Genomic DNA, 19,126 nt, shown 5'->3' with positions numbered 1-19,126 from the left:
CACCGACCCCCTCGTCAGTCTGGAAGCAGGTCCCGGTTCCCGAGGGTATGTTCTCACCTACTCGGCCGACGCGAAGGCGTTGTGCAACGTTTTATGGAGGAAGTTGCCGCCAAGATCGGCCTATCTTGCGTGCCATGGTGCCATGCAGCTCGTGAGACATGGCCTTGGTGCGCTGTCAGAACGGCTAGTCCTGCGTGCCCAGCTTCTGTGATGCGTCTTTTTGCAGAGGACCCAGGCGTCCGTTTCCAGCCCTGCCCTGATCTAGCCTGCTTGGTGTTTGGGCGAGAGAAGCCATCGACCATTGCCCCTCCTCATCCTGCTTCTCTTTGCCGCCAGGCTAAGGCTTACATACAAACTTGAAACCAGCGTCCGGTATCCTGGAAAGTCGCCAATGTTTTGCCTGGACTTTTCAGCTTATATGAAAGCCCCCCCTCCTCTTCTCGCTTCTCTGCTGCAATGTCCTTCCTTACGAATTATGAGAACTCATTTCCCTGTTCTTCAACAGACAAGAAGCAAGCGAGAAAAAGTGGCGGCAGCATTGTCTCACCTTCTCCCAGCTCACCTCACCTCGTCCCAAATCCCCTTCGAGGGCCGCCGTTATGTCTCGTACTCCTCCTCACTCAACACCTCCTGCCAACGGCTTCATCGCTCTTGCGCGCAAGCTCTACAACCCCATCGGATTCAAAAAGGGGTACAACTTTGTCCTGTTCGTCATTACGGCGGGGGGCATGATGGGCTTCGCCCTCGCCCGGATGATGTATTTCAACATTGACGGCGTCTTCTGCAATCCGGACCATAAGCAGCGGACCCTTCCGGGAGAATGCTACTTCTACCAGTCTGGGACGGGGCGGGCCGGCATCATAATGCATCTCACCGGGATGCTTCCGGGTGGTTTCCTCGCCTGCCTGCAGTTCGTGCCCGTCATCCGCCACAAGGCCATACTGTTCCATCGCCTTAACGGATACCTCGTCCTCCTCCTCAGCATTGTGGGAATCATCGGCGTCTTCATGATCGCCCGCCGAACGTTTGGAGGCGGCGTGAGCATGCAGACGGTGATGGGCACCGGGAGCATCATGTTCCTCAGCGCGCTGGGTCTTTCCATCTACAACATCAAGAAGCTTCAGATCGAGCAGCACCGTGCCTGGATGCTGAGAGCTTGGGTATACGTGAGGCAGACCATTGCACATCATTTCTCCTGAACCGCATGAATGGCTAAATAAGTCGTTCTTCATAGGCCGGTTTCATCATCACCATGCGCATCATCAGCTTCCTGGCCGTCATGATCACAGCCGACTCTGGCTACTACCAGGTAAAGCAGTGCGCCGTGCTGGACTTCATCTTCAAACACAACCAGACTCGGGTCCTCGATCTCTACTCAGACTGCGGGGGCTACTACTCGGGCGAGAATCCCGGTCTTAACGTCATCGTACACGGCAACTACCACGCCCACCAGCCCGCCGAGATCGCCGCCGGTTTCACTTCGGTCTTCGACGCGGGGTCTTGGCTGGCTCTGGCAATCCATGCCATTCTTGTTGAACTCTATGTATGTCCTTTCGTTGGATTCCAAGCCCGTGGTTCTTTTTTAAATTGTGCGATTGACGAGGGCGCGGACCAAGTACTGACGAGCTTGTCAGCTCCATTTGACCCCTGCGGAGGCTGAGCGTCTCCGCCGCATATCGTATCAACGCCAGCTAGAGGCCGGAATGAAGAACGCCGGCAACGCGGGCCTGACCGTCCAGAGACTGGGAGACGCGGAGCCTTGGCTGCCGCCGGTGGAGCTGCAGCGGGCGGAACATAGCAGAACACCGAGCCTCGACGAAGATATGAGAGAGAAGAGGGTGAGCGCGGCATGAGAAGTAGCGAGCCTCTCAAGCTGTACCGTTCTAACTTGGAAAACTGAGGCCAGCGGGCGAGCGGATCGGCGTTGAAAGACGACGAATGAATGTATGACAGTTATGGATTGGCACACGGCAGAGGCGTTGAGGTGATTTTCTGGGCATATGTTACGCTTCACCCTCCACTCACATGGCCGAATCATTCATCCGAACATTTACGGAGGATGGATTTCATTCACATAGTGATCCGAGACTATAACATACATGTATCTCATTAAACAGGCATCTGGTTTGGGAAAGAAAGAATTATTTCGTCGTGACACGTTAGCCCTGCGCACCCCTTTTTCCTTTTTTTCTTTTTAGAGACCGGACCACCAAAAGGTCTCGCCAACCTTGAAGCTGCCCTTGACGGCCTTGTCCGTCAAGACACTACTGTCGCTGACGATGACCTCGTACTCGCCCTCCTCGGCGCACCACTGGTGGCGCTCCTCATCGAAGTAGCTGGCGGCGTACTTGGTCTCGATGACGACCGTGACCTTCTTGCTCTCCCCAGCCGCGAGCGAAACCTTGGCAAAGCCCTTGAGCTCCTTGAGAGGGCGGTTGATCTTGGCCTTCTGCTTAGGCGCGACGTACACCTGCACGACCTCGGCGCCCTGCACTTTGCCCGTGTTCTTGACCGTGATGTCGACGGCGATCTTACCGTCCTTCTCCGCGACCTTGAGGTCGCTGAAGCCAAAGCTTGTGTACGACAGGCCGTGGCCGAAGGGGAAGAGCACGGGACGGTCAATGTACTCGTAGTAGCGGTACCCAATGTAGACATCCTCGCCGTACAGCGTGCGGCTGGCCTCGGCGCGGTAGTTGAGGTAGGCCGGGTTGTCCTGGACGCGCTCGGGGAAGCTGAGGGAGAGCTTGGCCGAGGGGTTGACATCGCCGAAGAGCACGTCGGCGATGGCGTTGCCCGTCTCGTTGCCGCCGTACCAGGCCTGGACGAGGGCCTTGACGTCCTTGACCCAGGGCATGCGCACCGGCGTTCCCGACTGGTTGACGACCACGGTGTTGGGGTTCGCCTGGGCGACAGCCGAGATAAGCTTGTTCAGGTAGCCCGGCAGGTCCATGTCGGCGCGGTCATTACCCTCCGTCTCCCAGTCGGCGTTGAGACCGGAGCAGATAATGACTTGATCAGCGTCCCTGGCGAGGGCGGCGGCCTTTGCGATCTCCGCCTGGTCGTCGATAACCTTGCAGCCGCCGATGCGCAGGGCACCGCCGCCAAAGACGACATTGTCGCCTTGCAGCTTGGACGACGGGGCCGAGGCGAACTCGACCTTGAAGGTGTACGTCTCGCCCTTCTTGAGCTCGACGCGGCCCTTCTCCTCGAGAGTGGCAGCGCCGAAGAAGGCGTCGCCCTGGCGCTGCTTAGTGCTGTTGTCGATGACCAGCTTGTCGTTGACGAAAAGGTTGGCCGTGCCGCAGACGATGAGGCCGAGCTCGTAGGTGCAGTCCTCCTCGGCGACGAACGAACCCTCGAAGTCGGCGTACCAGAGCTTGGACTTGAACTTCGGGTTGTAGTAGTCGACGAGGAGCAGCTCCGTCTTGGTCAGGACAAGCTCGTCGAGGCACTCGCGGCTTTGGTCCGTTGGGGGTTCATTGTAGGCACGCATCGTCATACCGGGCTTGCCGTCGGCCGACTTGCAGACGTTGCCGAGGAGGGGGAGGAGCTTGTGGGAGTAGGCACCCTCGGTGTACTCGGGGGGCGACTCGAGCTTCTTGCTAATGCCGTCAAAGGGGGTGACGGCGTAGTAGGCGGCCAGGGAGGCGGAACCACCTCCGTGGTAGGTGGCAATCTTAGCGTTGGGGCCGATGACAACTGTCTGTGGGAGTGAAAGTCAGTAGATGCCATACATGTCCCGTGAATGCTTGCTTACCTTCTTGTCCTTCTTCAGGGGGAGCACGTTGTCCTCGTTCTTGAGAAGGACGATGCTCTCCCCGCCAATGCGTCTCAACAACTCGGCGGTCTCGGGGGTGTCGCCTGTCTTCTCAGGGGCACCCTCGGGAATGCCGGTGGCCACGGCCTTCTTGATGAACTTAAGCATAGCGCGGGCTCTCTCGTCAAGAACGTGCTGACGGACCTTATCCGTCGACACGTTAAACTTGAGAGGCTCTCCGCGGAAGCGAGGGGGCCCGGGCATCTCCAGGTCGAGGCCGGCGTTGGCCGCCTCCGTCGTACTGTAAGTTCCATACCAATCGCTCATGATCATTCCGTCCCAGCCCCACTCCTTGCGAACAAGCTTGTCCAGCAGGTCGGCGTTCTCACTGCAGTAGGTGCCGTTCACGCCGTTGTACGCCGTCATGAGAGCGCCTGGGGTGGAGTCGCGGAAGGTCAGCTGGAAGGGGAGGGCGTAGATCTCGCGCAGCGCGCGTTCCGTCACAATGCTATGGACGGCATTTCGCTTGTGCTCCTGGTCATTGCACACGAAGTGCTTGGGGGTCGCCTGGATACCGGTGCTCTCGATGCCTCTCACGATGGCAGCGGAGCCGAGACCGGCCAGAACCGGGTCCTCACCAATGGACTCGAAACCTCGGCCGCCGAGCGGGGATCGTTGCATGTTGATGGTGGGGCCCAGAATGCAGTGGGCTCCCTTGAGCTTGGCCTCCTCACCCATCTTCTTACCAGCTTCCTCGAGGAGTTCAGTGTTGAAGGTGGCGCCTAGGGCCGTCCCGCAAGGGAAACAGGCGGCCTTAATGCCATTGAAGAACTTGGTGCCGCGAACGCCGTTAGGGCCGTCGGAGAGTCGGATTGAGGGGATGTTGTGATTGGGGAGGGCCTTGGTGTGCCAGAAGTCGATGCCTGGAGGGATTCAGTGGTCAGCTTGCCATGAACCCTCCTGCGAGATATTCATCGGGTTGTTTCAACGAGGGAGTGTTGAAGCAGCGTGGGACGCAGACGTACCTGCAAGAAGGTCAACCTTCTCCGAGACGGTGAGCTTCTTGAGCACCTCTTCCACATCAAAGTCGGCCATTGTGAGTTCCAGGATGCAGCAGGCAATGGAAATGGAGTGGGTATCAATAGAGCAGCTTCGACAAGGAACAGTGCCGGCTTCGAAACGTGAACAGACAACGAAGAGGAACAGTCAATAAGGGAGAGTGTATGATGAGCAAGAGAGAGGCAAGACGAGCAACAACGAGCCTTCACCGACGGGCCATGCTGTTAAATAGATTGGTGACGAACATGGGAGGCGGGACAACTCCGGACACGGTGGGCATCACTTCATCCTAGGCTGGAGCTTGCCAGCATTCCGACCCCAGTCTTCGGGTCCTGCGCGACAGGTGCTGCTTAGATCCAGCAACCGGCGCGGCTACCGGGGAACGACAGGCAAGCAGCGCATGTTTGTATGCAGCCATCATTAACAACGTCAGTATTTCCCCAACCGCGCCATGGTGGCCCCTCCGAGCCATTCAGCCGGCGAGCAGAAAGGTGGAGAGCTCTGCTCTAACACGCCGGAGCTAGGGGACCGGATTGGGTTCTCGACGAGCCAAGACCTCGAGAAATGAGAGACGCGATCAGGTGCGTCCACTGAGATATCCAATCCTATTCGATAGCGTCCTTTACCCCACGTTGTGAGAGGATTCATGCCCCTCAGCGGCCGGTTGAAGCTCGGATGGCGTCCCCGCCGTAGTATTTTAGCGTTCTGGCCCTGGTTTTAGACCCCATCCGGCGGCTGCGGATTGGCCGGCTCATGAAGGAGTTGATGTTGAACATCGTCCCGAAATCCCGCCGGACGACGCGATGGTGGGGCGTTGTGACGCATGGCCACAACTGCGCCGGCTGAAGCTCGGATGGTCGTGAGTAGCTTCGGATGGCTCCTTAATTTAACCGTAGATTAGCCTTCCCACTTCCAGACATTGGGCGAGGTTTAGCCGATGGAGCGGCAAGTGGGACGCTGTCAAGTGTGTCGACTGTATCCGTACGGTGACGACATCCCCAGACCAACCGACCAACCGACCAACCAGCAGCCCCTCCATCGAAATCATTCAAGATTGTTTCGGGTCGGGAGAGAGGCACGGGGACGATGTTTGTGATGCCGATACTCCCCGGGCAACGCACAGCGCATGAATAGGCGACGATACTGTCTCGGCGGTGTGTTTCAAGTCCTATCACAGTTCCGCAGCCGGACAACGTCGTGTCCCTATGAGACGGAAGGAAGCTAACTGTCATCGCGGCAAGAAAACAGTGGGAACATGAACTCCGTGGCATCCACGGAGGCGGAGGCTTACTGTCATTCTTCCCTCGGACGCTCACTCGCAACCCATGTTTGTAAGCAGTAGAGAGCCGTGGAGTCGCGGCGAAGCAACCCATTTGTCATTTGTCATAATGCCAGCATCCCAAGAAACTGTCCTTCCGCGCGGAGTAGCCAAGCTGGGGGATCCGGGATGAGGGCGGCAATCGGTAAGGCAAACCTCCCTTCTCCCGTGGAAATGCGGCCCGGACGGCCAACCCACCTGCCACTCGGTCTCCGCAGGCTCTGCGTGGCCGCTTCACGGAGCTTTGCCGAGTCTCAACCCCCCATGCGAATTGACCGAGTCTCTCCCTGCCCCATCAGCTCCGACATCACGACTCCATCCGACTGGCGGTTGGCGCGCGGTCTCTCCCCCGGATGCATCTTCTTCATCGGCAAATCCCGCCCACTTCCCATTGCACGAACACCAGGTATCCGTATTTCCGATCTCAACGAGAGGCTGCAAATCGGGCATGCTGAAAAAATTTCGGCCGAGACCGCTTCGAAAGAACGTCAGCCTCACTTCAGCACCGCCTTGAGAGGGGCTTTCCTTACCCAGTCAGCAAACACGGCAAGATACAGGTCCATTCATGCCTTCGGCCAAGCCTGTGATGTAACTGGATGGGAACGGACAATCCGTTCGCCGGATTCCGATGCCAGTGACAGCCTACTGGATTCTCATCCGCTGGCCCTGTTGCCCTTTAACCTGTCTCTAACTCGTTCACCGAAGCTTGCTTGGGAAGCGGGGAGATGGGCTCCCCATCGCTGTTTGGATGGCCCACCTACTCAGAGAAGTAGCTGATACATGTAGCCGTCAACCGAGAGTTCCCCGGTTCATCGGATCCTGTTTTTGTTCCCCGGTTCGTCCCTTGTTACAGTGTAAATGATCCGTAGCATGGCCCACCAATCGGACTGACATGCGTCTGTGAGGCGGCCGGCGCAGGTTCTATCTCTTCGGATATGGTCGGGAACTATGGTTCGCCGAGCAGTGGTAAGAATTGGCGGTACCGATGGCCTGGTGATCAGCTGTGATCCTCAACAGGGTTCTTCAGTCGACGACGATTGCTGTAAGAAAAGGAGACGGATCTTCAGTGGGGGTCCTCGACTCTTATTCCGACTTCCAACGATCGGCCTGAGCCGCATCATGGCATCTCTCACCTAGACCTTCACAAACAGGATTTCCGCATAGTACTCCAAGGAAGAAACATCCGGATGGCGTTTACTCATCGCCCAGCACCATTGCCTACATTCAACTCGAAGTTCCAGCATGCACCTTCAAGCCTCGCCATGTCCACAACTGGCAAAGAAAACACTCAATAGCTCTACCACTGTCAGCCCAATGGCCAGTTAATTTAACATCAGCAGTCAAGAAAGACCTCAGCTACATCACCGTTATTCGCTGACTCGAGGGGCAAATCGAAAACCTCGTCATATCTCATGTCACTGGCGATGAAAGGAGAACACCGGTGTACGAGGCGGCCGTCACACTGTCGCTTCCGGTTCATGGCCAGATGCTGAGACACGCAAAGTGCAGCACTTCTTTGACTGATTTTCATGACAAATGCCGCCTTTTCATGTAAGGGGGTCGCCAATGTAGCCAACAGCCAACAAGCAAGCCGATTAATAGCGCGCTTCCTGATCACGCCAAGACAGCCTTGCTCGTATTCAATGTCCTTGCGAAGATGAGCAGCCAAAAGTCTGAGAAACAGGGCGGCTGTAGCACAGTAGAGAGCATCTTGGTAACATCTCCTCAACTCAGTTCGAGTCGGGCCATTGACTTGGTGACCCCTGAGTGTCGACAGCCATGAAGTGAACGATACCTAGCGCTGAATCTCCGCTGATCGTCTTGACCATAAGGACTATGACTACGCAGCCCTCTGGGCAGGCAAAGTACGGCAAACAAACACCTCGCAGAACATCGTCCATGGTTATCAGAGGGTGTGGTTTGCACAAGCGCGGTGACATGCGAGATTGAGCAGCGTTGACATTTCATTCCTGCAACAACCTTGGCAGCTACCAAGTGCAAGTCTGACTTGAAGAGCGTGCCATAGCCTGTGTTCCATATCTCCTCGCCTCGAGGCTGGTAACATGAGATACACATGACGCTCGACGACGACTGAGTGAAATTCGATGAGGGGGCCTTAGCCTAACCAATCGAGTCGGCTCTTTGGCTACGGCCCAGATATCAAACAGGCTTTAACTCTTTTCATCTCCCGAGTCTAGCTGGATGTCATCATCCATCCTCCAAGGCTTAAGCGAGGAATCGGAGGGCGAAGTTCAAGTTCAATCTAACGCGGCATAGCGGCACGTTGGGAATGAAGAAATTCCATCAGGTAGCCCGAACGGGGACCGCGCAGGATTTCTAACTCCGCGTAGATTCCGCCAGGCAGAACCAGAACGGGCAAAACCATCCCTCCTTCCTTCCCTCAGCGACACGGATTTTCCGGTCAACAGGAGCAAATGGAGCATAGGCCGTTCGGCCAGGACTGGTTTCTCCCATTCCATTAAAATGTTCAAGGAAATTCAGGCCAAGCCGTCCCAAAAGTTGGCAGCAAGCGCGTCAGGGGTTGCGGTGTGAAGTGGAGTGAGGAGGCGGAAGAGGGGTCTCTGGACGAAGAGTGGCCGGGGAGATGACCGAGGGGACGAGACATTTCGCAAGGAAAGAATACCGAGCGGGGTAGGCCGTACGTTGTGTCCGACCCCGAGAGGAGTGGCAGGAGCGGCGGTGTCTGTCCGGCGTAGTTATACAGGCAAGCCAAAGACCGGCCAGACCGATTGACGGCTAGCCCAATTCAGGATGCGAAGTAGGACGGTAACGTGTACAGATACATACAGACGTTCCTTTGTTCCTTCTCGCATTCTAGAAGGGGGTGTGAAACAAGGCCGGCTCGGAGCGGAAAGTAGATTTTCTCCTCGTCGAGTTCGCGGTGCTTGCCTGTCCGAGGAAAACGTAGGCGCATTACTAGCCCTCCCTTGTGCAATGCCCGTCGGAGGTGGACGTGGGAGGCAGAGCGTGCGCTTGCAGAACGAAAGAACCCTCCGGTTGCCCACGTCCGCGGTTGGGGAGCCCACTGACAATCAACAGCGGTAAGTGCGTTTTCTCGACGATGGTTGACACACGGAAAATGCTTCCCGGCCCAAAAGGACAGACCGGAGGCTGGGGTGACGGCGCAAAGTCTAAATCCTTCTTCGAAGCTTCGATGTTGCTTCGACAGCCAGATTTTGGATACCCAGAAACGGAAACACACCGCCACATCGTCACCGAACTCTCGCAAAAGCAGCTTCAAGCGCAGGGTTGCCTCGTTCTATCCAACCCCTACACACCATCCCATGGCGTTGGATGTCGGTCGTGCGGATGACAATGCATTGTGCGGTGGCAGAGCAACATAGCGAGGTAGGTACTTGTTTACAATCGTTGCGTGGTAGTGGTGGCAGCCGTCGTCGTCGTCGTCGGGTGTGGCTAACAGACCGATTAATTGCAGAGTGCCAACAGGCCCAGTCATGAATCGCGACGCCTGCGTTTCTAAAACACCGTCTCATCGAAGTGGTGTGCGATTTGGTCAATGTCGCACTGGCCACACTATGGCGATGAGCTAGTGGCGACCAACGGTGCCTGCGCGAAGGAATATGCCGGCCAAACATGAGCCAGAGGGACCCAGAGCTAACTTGTCGGCGGAGGCTATAATGCTTGTTAGATACCCTCCTTCATTCTCGCCATCTTAGGAATGAAGGCGTGCGAGGTCGTGGTCTGGCGCATTGCAGCGTTGTAGGGCTCGAGATACAGTTTTGCTTTGACATGAGACGTGCAGTTCAGCCACGTGCCGCGAGCAGCGATATCTGTCAAAAGTCTATATTGGGGCCATCACACGAACCCGGGCCGCCTGTCTCAGATGTTTCCATGCATCAGATTCTGCGCGAGGCTGACTCGCAAGGAGGAGGGGGATTCGACGTGCGTGTTGGTGTGTTGTGGTGTGGGAGGTGTTGCGCATGAACCAAACAGGAGGATAGCGGCGCATTTCCCAAAGATGTCCAACCATCCTCCAGCAAGCACCTTGTCTCGCAAGCAGGCAGTGAAAGGAGAAGGATGGACTGCGCGTGCGCCCGTTGTCGTTCCGTCAGCGACGCTGGATTTGGTGTTAGCGAATACCTAACCTACGTAAGTGCTGCAGCAACGCCATCACACCTTTTGATACATCCAACTCGTGAATTCAAGCAAATGGCCCAGTCCGCATGAAGGCAGCCAGGGATTATCCTCCCAATGCTCCACGGTGTGAAGATAGGTTGGAACCGCTCGTAATCCGAAATTGCGCCATGACGGGCTGCAGTAAATGAATGGGGAAAAGGGGGGAAGAGCATCGTGGTCCAAGGGGTATTCGCAGTTAAGGCGTAACCGTCGCGGTTGTCGTTGTCGATGGTCCCCATTGGATGGACCGACTGCGCTTTGATCAACCGTCGCATGGTCCAATTCGAGTTGCTGTGGGGGTTTGGGAACAAAGCACAGCGATGGCTTTGAGCGGGCACTTTAAGGCGGGCGGTGGGCGTGATGAACGGTGGCAAGCCCGCAGAAGAGGCGTCAAACAAAGAAACGACTGGTTGATGGCAGTGTGTACATACGGACAGCGAGGCTCGAGGGCGTACCGTCTAGCTAAAGTGAAGTAAGGTGTGAGGTATCCGTAATGGGTTGCAGTAAGTTGAGGCTGTCCTGACTAAGGCGCGGTCCCGGGAAGACCAGGGAGCGCGACGACGATGCAACGGGGTGCTCGAATACCTACACAGGTGATGAAGGCAAAACGGTCCGTGTTGGGTAAAGTTGGTCGAGATAAGGCAGGCAAGGCAGGAACGAGCAGGGGGGTGGGGGGTGAGGGACGCGACTGTCGTTACAGAGGAACCTACCTACCTAGGTACTTACTCACCGCACAGCACGTGTTCCTTCCTAGGTAAGTGGTGGTGGTACGGTGCAGGGACTAAACGACCACTGGTGGCGCTCCGACGAAACGTTCCCGACCGCGCCGTATCGAGCAGGGTCAGAGAAAGCAGATCCCGAACACGGCCGGCTGGAGGTTGCCGTCGGTGTTGTTGGCAAGGAAGGCGCGGTTACTACTCGGAGCAATTCTGCGTACAGGTATGTACGATGTACTAAAGTGTGTCGAGGCCTGCTGCCCACTGCAGCATAGCAGAGACCTACAATGCAACGATATGCCAGACGGAATCCTTTTAGCCTCTGGTGAAGAGCTGCAAGATGGTGTAATTGGGAGGGGCGCCAAGACCAGTCAACCTCGATCGCTGGAGGGGACTGCCGGATGCTGAGGGACGAATGCTTTAGTGCAAGACGGGACGGGAATGGCGGGAGAAGCGCAGCGAGGAGTGACCCGGGTGGGATGAGGTGAAAGAGTGAAAGCTTCCGTCCCTTGGAGTTGCAGTGGAGGCCAGTCGAAAAGCCACCTAAGATTTGTGTTGAGATGAGGTAATGTGAGGTGATGAGGAAGTGCTCAAGCAAGGAACATCCAGGCTGGATCTTGCTGACGAAGGGAAGAAGGGCTAGCAATGCACTAACACATAACTTTGTAACTAGGTAAGTAGATAAGTAGGCATCTTTGGGGCAGGCAACTCGGGACGAGGGGGGACGACAAGGCCAGGGGGGCGGAGAAAAAATCAAATAGATGACAAGCATCGCTAAGGTAGGCATCGACGCAATTTACAAGGCAGAGAGCACTGAGCTTTGTTACCACAGCAGGTACCCTAGTTATAGTAGCAGAGATAGAGAGAAGAGGGGAGGATAGAGGATGGAAGCACGGCGGCAGGCAACGCGTCCGTCTGCTTGCCCAACTAGGTATCTACATACTTCTCATTTTGTTTTATTGACATGTATTGTGTTTCCGACCAGTGTCCAGCATACGGCACTTCGCAATGTACGGATACCTGCACCAAGACATGCGTGGAAGGCGGGGGAAATAGAGGGGACCTTTACCTTTCCCTGGGAACCGTTCTGTGTGGGAAGGGGAGATTGGCAGCAGTACCCACTGTCCACGGCCTGGCCATAAAAGTAGTGTAACATGTATCTAGTGTACAAAGTATCTCAAGACCCGATTCGACCTCGACGTCGTTGACGGCAGCCGGGTTTTCTGCAAAGGAATTCCTTGCCGAGCAAACACTGCAGTGCTACGACTTTGAGGACGAGCCAAAGAGGTCCTCGGCCGCGGAGCAGATAAAATACCTCACTCGGAGACCGGGGAGAATATCAAACACGGGCAATGGGACATGGAACCTGGAAGCTGTTGACGTTTGTTGACATTGGTGTCCCTTTAGACGGTTAGTTGCACGTTTGCGCCTAAGTATCCAGGATGTATGCATTCGCATACATCCTCAATCCCACCCCCCAATCATAGCGAGCTAGCAGAAAGAAAAAGAAGGACATGTAAGTCTTTTCATTAGCGTGCTGACAGTATCCATACATGGGGGGAGATCTCTCCGGCTTTCGCCTGGCACTAGCAGTCCAGGTGCATCTTCAGCTGCTGGCCAAAGTACCGGTACCCAAGTACCTCGTCGAGAAAGGTACATTGGCAGCTTGTGTCTTACTACGATTACGCCCCCAGCCCTTGCTCACCCCGCCGGGATGAGCTCAAATCGTCAGCCAAGACCCCTGAGGTACGGATCCCAGCAAGCATGTGGTGATCGACTGTGCATGGACGTCGGCACAGGGGATGTCTCCTTCCCCTCCATTCCTTTTTCAAACGCCGCCCAGAAAACGGCAAGATGGAGCTCTACTAAGTACATTCTCTCCTGGGAAGGAACGACTGACAGCCATGAGGGACAACAGCCGCAGCTCTGGTGGCGCCTGTGGACCCCTGTCCGTTTGCCCAACCGTGTGCCCCCCCCCCCCCTTCCCGTTTTGCGATGCGCGCCTGGCGATTGGATCCGCCGAGAATAAACAAATAAGGATAAAAATCAACCAAACAGAGATTCTGTCATCCTCGCCCTGGTCTGTGTCACAGAGAGGAAAAACAGCGAGAGAAGGCCCACGACAGGCATCATTGCCGATTTCTACTACCCTTGGGCCTTGAATGCCCTTTGCCGTTTCGCTTGCACACCATCATATCGTGAAAGAGGCATGCCAGCAGGTAGGCAATGTACACATGATCGTCGCCGCATGCTCTTTCCTGTTCCAGCTCGAAAAACCATCAACGGCCGCACTCACTTCACTCATGCACCACTCAACTCCCCCGCTTGTCTGCCTGCATGGGACTTGTGAATGTACCCTGCCCCCTACCTCACCTTACCTCCCCTCACCTGTCGCATCGCATAGATGGTTGAACTTAAGCTTCCTGTCACCTTCGGATACAGACCTCATCTCAGCATTGCGTAGCTCGTGGTGATCCCATCTCCCTACTTGTGTATCCGTACCCCATTCTGAATCCCGAGTTACACGTGTCTCTTCTCTTGACCTTCCTAGACTAAGCTCGACATGAGTCGATTCCAAGGGCACTGGGTGTTTGGACGACAGCCGGACCATGACGCCCCGAGCCAACGAAGCAGCGAGACAAGGAAGAGAGGGATTACTAACCTGGACGGGCACCGTTGACCCTTGAGTATCCCCCCATCACCGAAGCCTGGCCAGGTAGTGAGAGCACCCAAGCTAGCAATGTCATGTCATCCACCCCTCCAACCTTGGGCCAGAATCACGATGATATGAAGAATGCGGCTGCTGCGATTGGTCTGCTCTTCTACACTTCAACGGTGTCGCATAGCGTTCGCCCCCCCACCCCTCTATGTCCCCTCAAGGCCGGCGAGCAAGCTTCCATTGCATCACACCCTCCCCTTCTTCCCTTCAGCCAGCGAGATGCTCGCCCCATCATGTGATTGCCCACGATCTGACACCCTTTGTCAAACATGCACAAGCCCAAGCTTGACAAGCTTCCATGAGGCTTCTTTGCTTCTTCGCGACGTTTTGCCACAAACTGATCTTATCTATTGGGCAGGTGTAAACCCTATTGTTGGACGACGGGCTCGGCGAGCCCTAGACTTCAGGCGAGATGGTCAGGTTTTTGACCTTCACAGCGCAATATGGGCAGAACTGAAGCCGGACACCGTCGGCTCCGATAGGCTGTGGCAGTCCTCATTGGAGGGTTGAACAAGCCGGTGAGAATATGCGAGACCCAATAGCGTGGACTTGGAGCAACGTCCGCATTGACGAGCTTTTCTGGTGGAGGCGTCTGTTGGAGGTTGCATCCCTCCCCCAGACCCCCTCCCCCAAAACCCCTCCTCCTCAAGGCTTGTCCAGGCAGTTACGTTTGGCTTACGTGCTGCTGTCCTTCCAGCTCGCCGCCGATGTTGGTTGCAGTTTTGTGGCGTGAGCACTGAAGTCCACCGGAGCTGGAGCTTCAGCATATTTGCATGTGCCGCTTTTCAAAACCGAGTTGTTTCGCCCTCATGCAACGACAATCTCGCGTAGCCGGAGCGAATGCACGCCAGACAACATTGGCTCCTTTCTTCTTCGGGGTTCCCTCCAGGGCACCCACGGATATCCCGAGCCCGCCATTTACGCCCGGACGGACTTCTGTCCCCAGGAACAGGGCCCGGCCCCTGGTTCGGCGTCGGAGCGGTCGAGAAGGGAAAGGCGAATGGGAAGCCAAGCCTGATTTGGAAAGGAGAGGCATCAGCAGCGGATGGCGGATGACGGAACACGGCCTGCTTCGTCTTGACCTTATCTTCGTTTACCCTTGTCTATACGGATACGGCCCCGGTCTCTATATTTACCGCCGGAAGAGCAACGAAGTGCCTCTGTAAATCGAAGAGAGCAAGATTACGGGTTCAGAAAGACAGACAGACAGAGCGAGGGAGAGAGGGAGAGAGAGAAAGAGAGAGGGGGGGGGGGGGTGGATGTGTGTCTGATGGGGCTCATTCGGGACAATTGGACAGGGGATGGGGATGCGATGACCCTCTCACGGTGCCGAACCGTAGGACTCAAGAGCATTCGCCCCATTCGGTGGTTCTCAAATAAGCAAAGAGTGTACATAGTGAAGGCACTTGCCTTTCGCATGCTCACCCCCATCCCGCTTCGCTGCTGATGGCTGGCGGCCAGGGAAGCCAAAATCTAAAACTAAAACAAAAAGAAGAATCATCGTCGGATGGGGCTCGAGTCCGACCGTCAAGGAGGACGAAGGTTGAGCATAAAGAACCAGGGTAAACGGTGGGAGTTGGGGCAGGAGGTCGGTATTCGTACACACACGCCATGTCAGCACAAGGCATGGAAACTTCAGAAGACGTACCGAACGGGGCTGGTGCTAATCGTAAGGAACAGACGGCGGGAAGACGCCTCATGTCAGACAGAAATTCCATCTTCGGCGCTAGAACAACTCTCGTGCTTGTCGGTGGTGCAGTGCTGCAACGCCCAGATGGCCGGTCACATTTCCCTTTTGGCTTGGGGTACCTTGGCGGAATCGCACACTTCTTCTCGTCTCTCGGGGCATTTTCTTCTTCTCGTTTGTGTCACTGCATGCCGCCGGTAAGTTTGCGGATTGTTGTTCCCATACATTCATGACACAGAGCGCCAACCTACTAACGATGGAGATGGAGATGAGCGAGCTGGCCCCTCAACCCTTCACTTTACATATCCGTGCTTCGTCGAGCGGATCAACCCACTGCAGCGAGAAGGCGGATAAGGTGCTTGGTGCTTCGACTTCACCCACCAGGGAACGCTTTACAGTCCGTGCCTCTCTTCTCCTCATCGACCCCATCATACCAACACATCTATCCTTGCTACTTGGATGATCACCCAGTCTTCCTTTCAAGGCATGTGCCGTTGGTCTGGCATTTCGTCTCGCCCACCCGGACATGCCAATTTTCGTACTTCATCCACGACCAACCGGGCAAATCGCACCGAGATAGCTCCTCGCCGTGTTAGCGCCTAAGAGCAACAGGACGCATTGCCTTACAAGGCCAACAGCATCATATAAGGGTGAGGTCAGGGATCATCACAGACGCCCTGCAGGCAGCGCAGGAAGACGTTAGACTCCATTACAAGAACCCTGGCAAACCCAATTCAATTCCAAAAAAGCTCGCCCAGCCCGGGTTTACCGCAAGGGGAAACATGCCTCTTGGCAAGGTAAGGCGCGGGTAAGGAGAGTTAACCGGCCGGTGAATTCGCAACTGGATAAACGCTCAAAGCGGATGAGGCCCTGTAACCAGGACAGGACTTGGCAAGGGACGAGGGGGCTCACCCAGCTTGCGCACCAAGTGGGTGTGGACACCGATCTTCAAACCACTGGCAGTTGCTCGGCACTTTCCGGCCCATCGCCCGGCTCTTACTCTTCGGGGCAGTGAAGTCCGGCGCTTTTCCATCATCGTAGAAACATCGGATGCTGAAAGCCTCCGGCGCAGCGGTCGCTCCTTCCCCTTCCTTGGGGCCCTCCCACTTCCCCCTTCCCCAGCGGGGCGCTCATGCACATCCAGTCCTGGCTCTGGGTAGCATGCCAGGACCGGCCCTCTAACCTCTGCTGATTCCTTCACCACCTACCTAGGTACCCAGTTTACGGACACCAACGCCCAGCTCCACCCAGACCCAGCGGGGCAGCAAGACGCTGTGCTGGGACTCGGTCGGATTGGTCGAAATGCTCGCTGCTTCACAATCCCGAAACCCTGAACAACACCCCCCCAGCACAAGCAAGAGCAGCCACCACCTACTACACACTGCACAGCTTTGCTTTGACCAGTAAGAGCGCACGGTAGCTACGGCTAAGTGTTCGAACTTCTCAGTTTTCGAGTCCAAAGAACCCAGGGCATACCCGTTCTTACGGCTGGCACATTTCAAGCAGGGCCAGGGGGGAGGTGGGCGGGGCTCAAGGCCGAATCTTCAATGAAAATCCCCCCAGCAGAGCTCCCAAGAGGGGAAAGCTCACCGGAAGCTGTGCTGTGCGTGCGTACAGGCCTCATTGACTTCACCCACTTCCAGAGTACCTTGCAGTGGTCTCCGTTTTACCTGCTTCGCAGTCGTACGGATCCGGGTCCAGAGACTCGATATTCCCTGCCCATGATCCATGGCACCCCATTGCCTAGCATCCAAAGGCAAACGGTCCGTCACAAACCTTGAACCATCATCGTCGGGTCGGGTCAACTCAACCTTTCCCCCGGTTTTCAGCGTTGTATTTCGCCCGTCTTTTGTTGTGGGACAATGTGGGCGACGCGCCAACCCTCCGGCAATATCCTCAACCGCAATGTGGTGTAGTGTAGCCCCCCCAATGACGATCAAGGGGGCCTGTATGGGATTGACCGGTGAGGGGACCAGGAAACCCAAATAAACCAGCTGCCAGCCGAAGGCATCAAACGAGACGATGAAATGAAACCTTGCCCTCCTCGTAGGGAGACGGGGGAATGGTCCACCCGCGTCTGGCCGCCTGGCGTGCCGCGTCCACTCTTCCCGAGCCCACGGAGCGTCCTGTAGGCTGTTGCCGTTGAGCATCGGTGCGCCCCCGGTTCGTTGCGTACCTTACACAGGTACTTTGTAGCCAGGATCTACCAGCGTCGGGCCTGCCCCGGACAGTACTTGTCTTCAACACTGGGGGAACATGGAGCCTGAGGCTGCTAATGTCGGGCGTACCAGTGGTAAGGTACCTGTTCCAAGTTCCAGGTCACTTTTAGCTCTCCCGAGCGGCACCCAAGCCTCAAATCAGGATTAGGGCCATTGGGGGAACGAACGGTACGTTACCCCCCCCCTTCTCCCTCTCCCTCCCTCTGTCTCTCTCACTCACCCACATACTCCTGTACAAACACACACACACACACACACACACACACACCCTCTCTCTCTCTCTCTCGACTCCTCCCTGTCGTCGACAGCCTACAGCTGGGTTAATCTAACTGTTAGCGCGTTCGTGTGCATCACTTACGTATTTGCAGAAGCATGCCTTGGAACATGCCAAACTCTATCCGACTTCTCATCAGGTTTTTGATCGTCTGATACATCCCGTACGGATACCAATACGCAAACCACGGGTATTTTATCATCATGTGCATACGAGAGAGAGAAAGAGGGGGTGGCGCCCACGCATTGCACGTAGACCCTATCGTATCGCGTCCGACACTTGCAAAGCGAAGGGTGGTGAGTACTTGCGCGGTGTGTGCCTAGCCAGCTAGCGAGGCCAATGTCATATCTTGATGCGTGAACCCTATCTAAGACAACAAATCTCGACTTTTCCCAGGCGGCGGGCGCTACTCTCCATCCGTCCCAGTCCACCGCTTTGCGAGAGATCGGCCAAGGCGGCGATGGCCAAACGATCTCTCTAGGGCAGAGGCTGTGGAGAGGTGGATCATTGCCGTCCAGTCCCGGGTTCTCTGCCAGACGCTACGGATGTTAGCCAGTCAATCGCACTTCACCCGGCCAAGTTGCCTTGCCTTGCCTTTCCGGAGTCCGGACCTCTCTCTGCTCTGCGGACACCTTGAGACCCGAAACCCCAGAGGCTCAGACGGACGTCCAACGAACTGGCAATCGAACTCTCATCTGTAGATGGATCCCACTTGTAGCCTTCTTCCCTTCTTCCCTCCCCCTCCCCTCCCTCCGCCTCTATCTCGTTCTCGTTTAGTGAACCGCGGGCGCCGCATGGACTCGGACACGCCCGCACACGCACTCGCCGAAACGCTTTGGTGGCTCGACAAAATGTGAGTGGCACCCTCGTGGCTCGCGGCCTCAAAGTCCAACACCAAATATGGTCGATGACGGAGCCTGGCCGAAAAACGAAGGAAAGCCGCCAGTCCAGGAATGGCGGTCAATTCGTGGTCGTTACCACCTTGAATTGATTGATTGCCCCCAGGCTCCGCATCATATCAACTCTCTCTGCCGGGACAGTCCACGCTTTGCAGGTCGTAACGGAGACAGCAGATGGAGCAGATGGAGCAACTGGAGCACGCCCAGATAATATGGAGGGGCCTGGATGTGGTGCGAGAGAGGCTTAACTCGTCCAAGCGGAGCGGAGGTGGCATTTCTGCAGGCGTATCCACTCAACGTCACGGCATATCCCATGTCAT

At 56.1% G+C, this 19,126-nt stretch overlaps 2 protein-coding genes across 2 annotated transcripts; one reads left to right on the top strand and one right to left on the bottom strand.

The window, feature by feature from the left end:
- Positions 1–599: 599 nt before the first annotated feature.
- CH63R_09404 (uncharacterized protein) lies at positions 600–1,853 on the top strand (the record flags this gene model as incomplete). The annotated part of the gene is made up of 3 exons (XM_018304378.1): positions 600–1,166; positions 1,235–1,543; positions 1,635–1,853. 3 exons carry the CDS (start codon positions 600–602, stop codon positions 1,851–1,853), a joined length of 1,095 nt encoding a protein of 364 aa, XP_018156401.1.
- Positions 1,854–2,194: 341 nt separating this feature from the next.
- Positions 2,195–4,852, bottom strand: CH63R_09403 (Beta-glucosidase; the record flags this gene model as incomplete). Its single annotated transcript, XM_018304377.1, has 3 exons — positions 2,195–3,703; positions 3,758–4,680; positions 4,783–4,852. 3 exons carry the CDS (start codon positions 4,850–4,852, stop codon positions 2,195–2,197), a joined length of 2,502 nt encoding a protein of 833 aa, XP_018156400.1.
- Between the last annotated feature and the right edge of the window lie 14,274 nt (positions 4,853–19,126).

The sequence above is a fragment of the Colletotrichum higginsianum genome, chromosome 6 (assembly GCF_001672515.1).
Source record: "Colletotrichum higginsianum IMI 349063 chromosome 6, whole genome shotgun sequence".
In the NCBI taxonomy this organism is placed as follows: domain Eukaryota; kingdom Fungi; phylum Ascomycota; class Sordariomycetes; order Glomerellales; family Glomerellaceae; genus Colletotrichum; species Colletotrichum higginsianum.
Note: the sequence above shows the minus strand (reverse complement) of the source record. Positions and strands in the feature narration are given on the sequence as shown.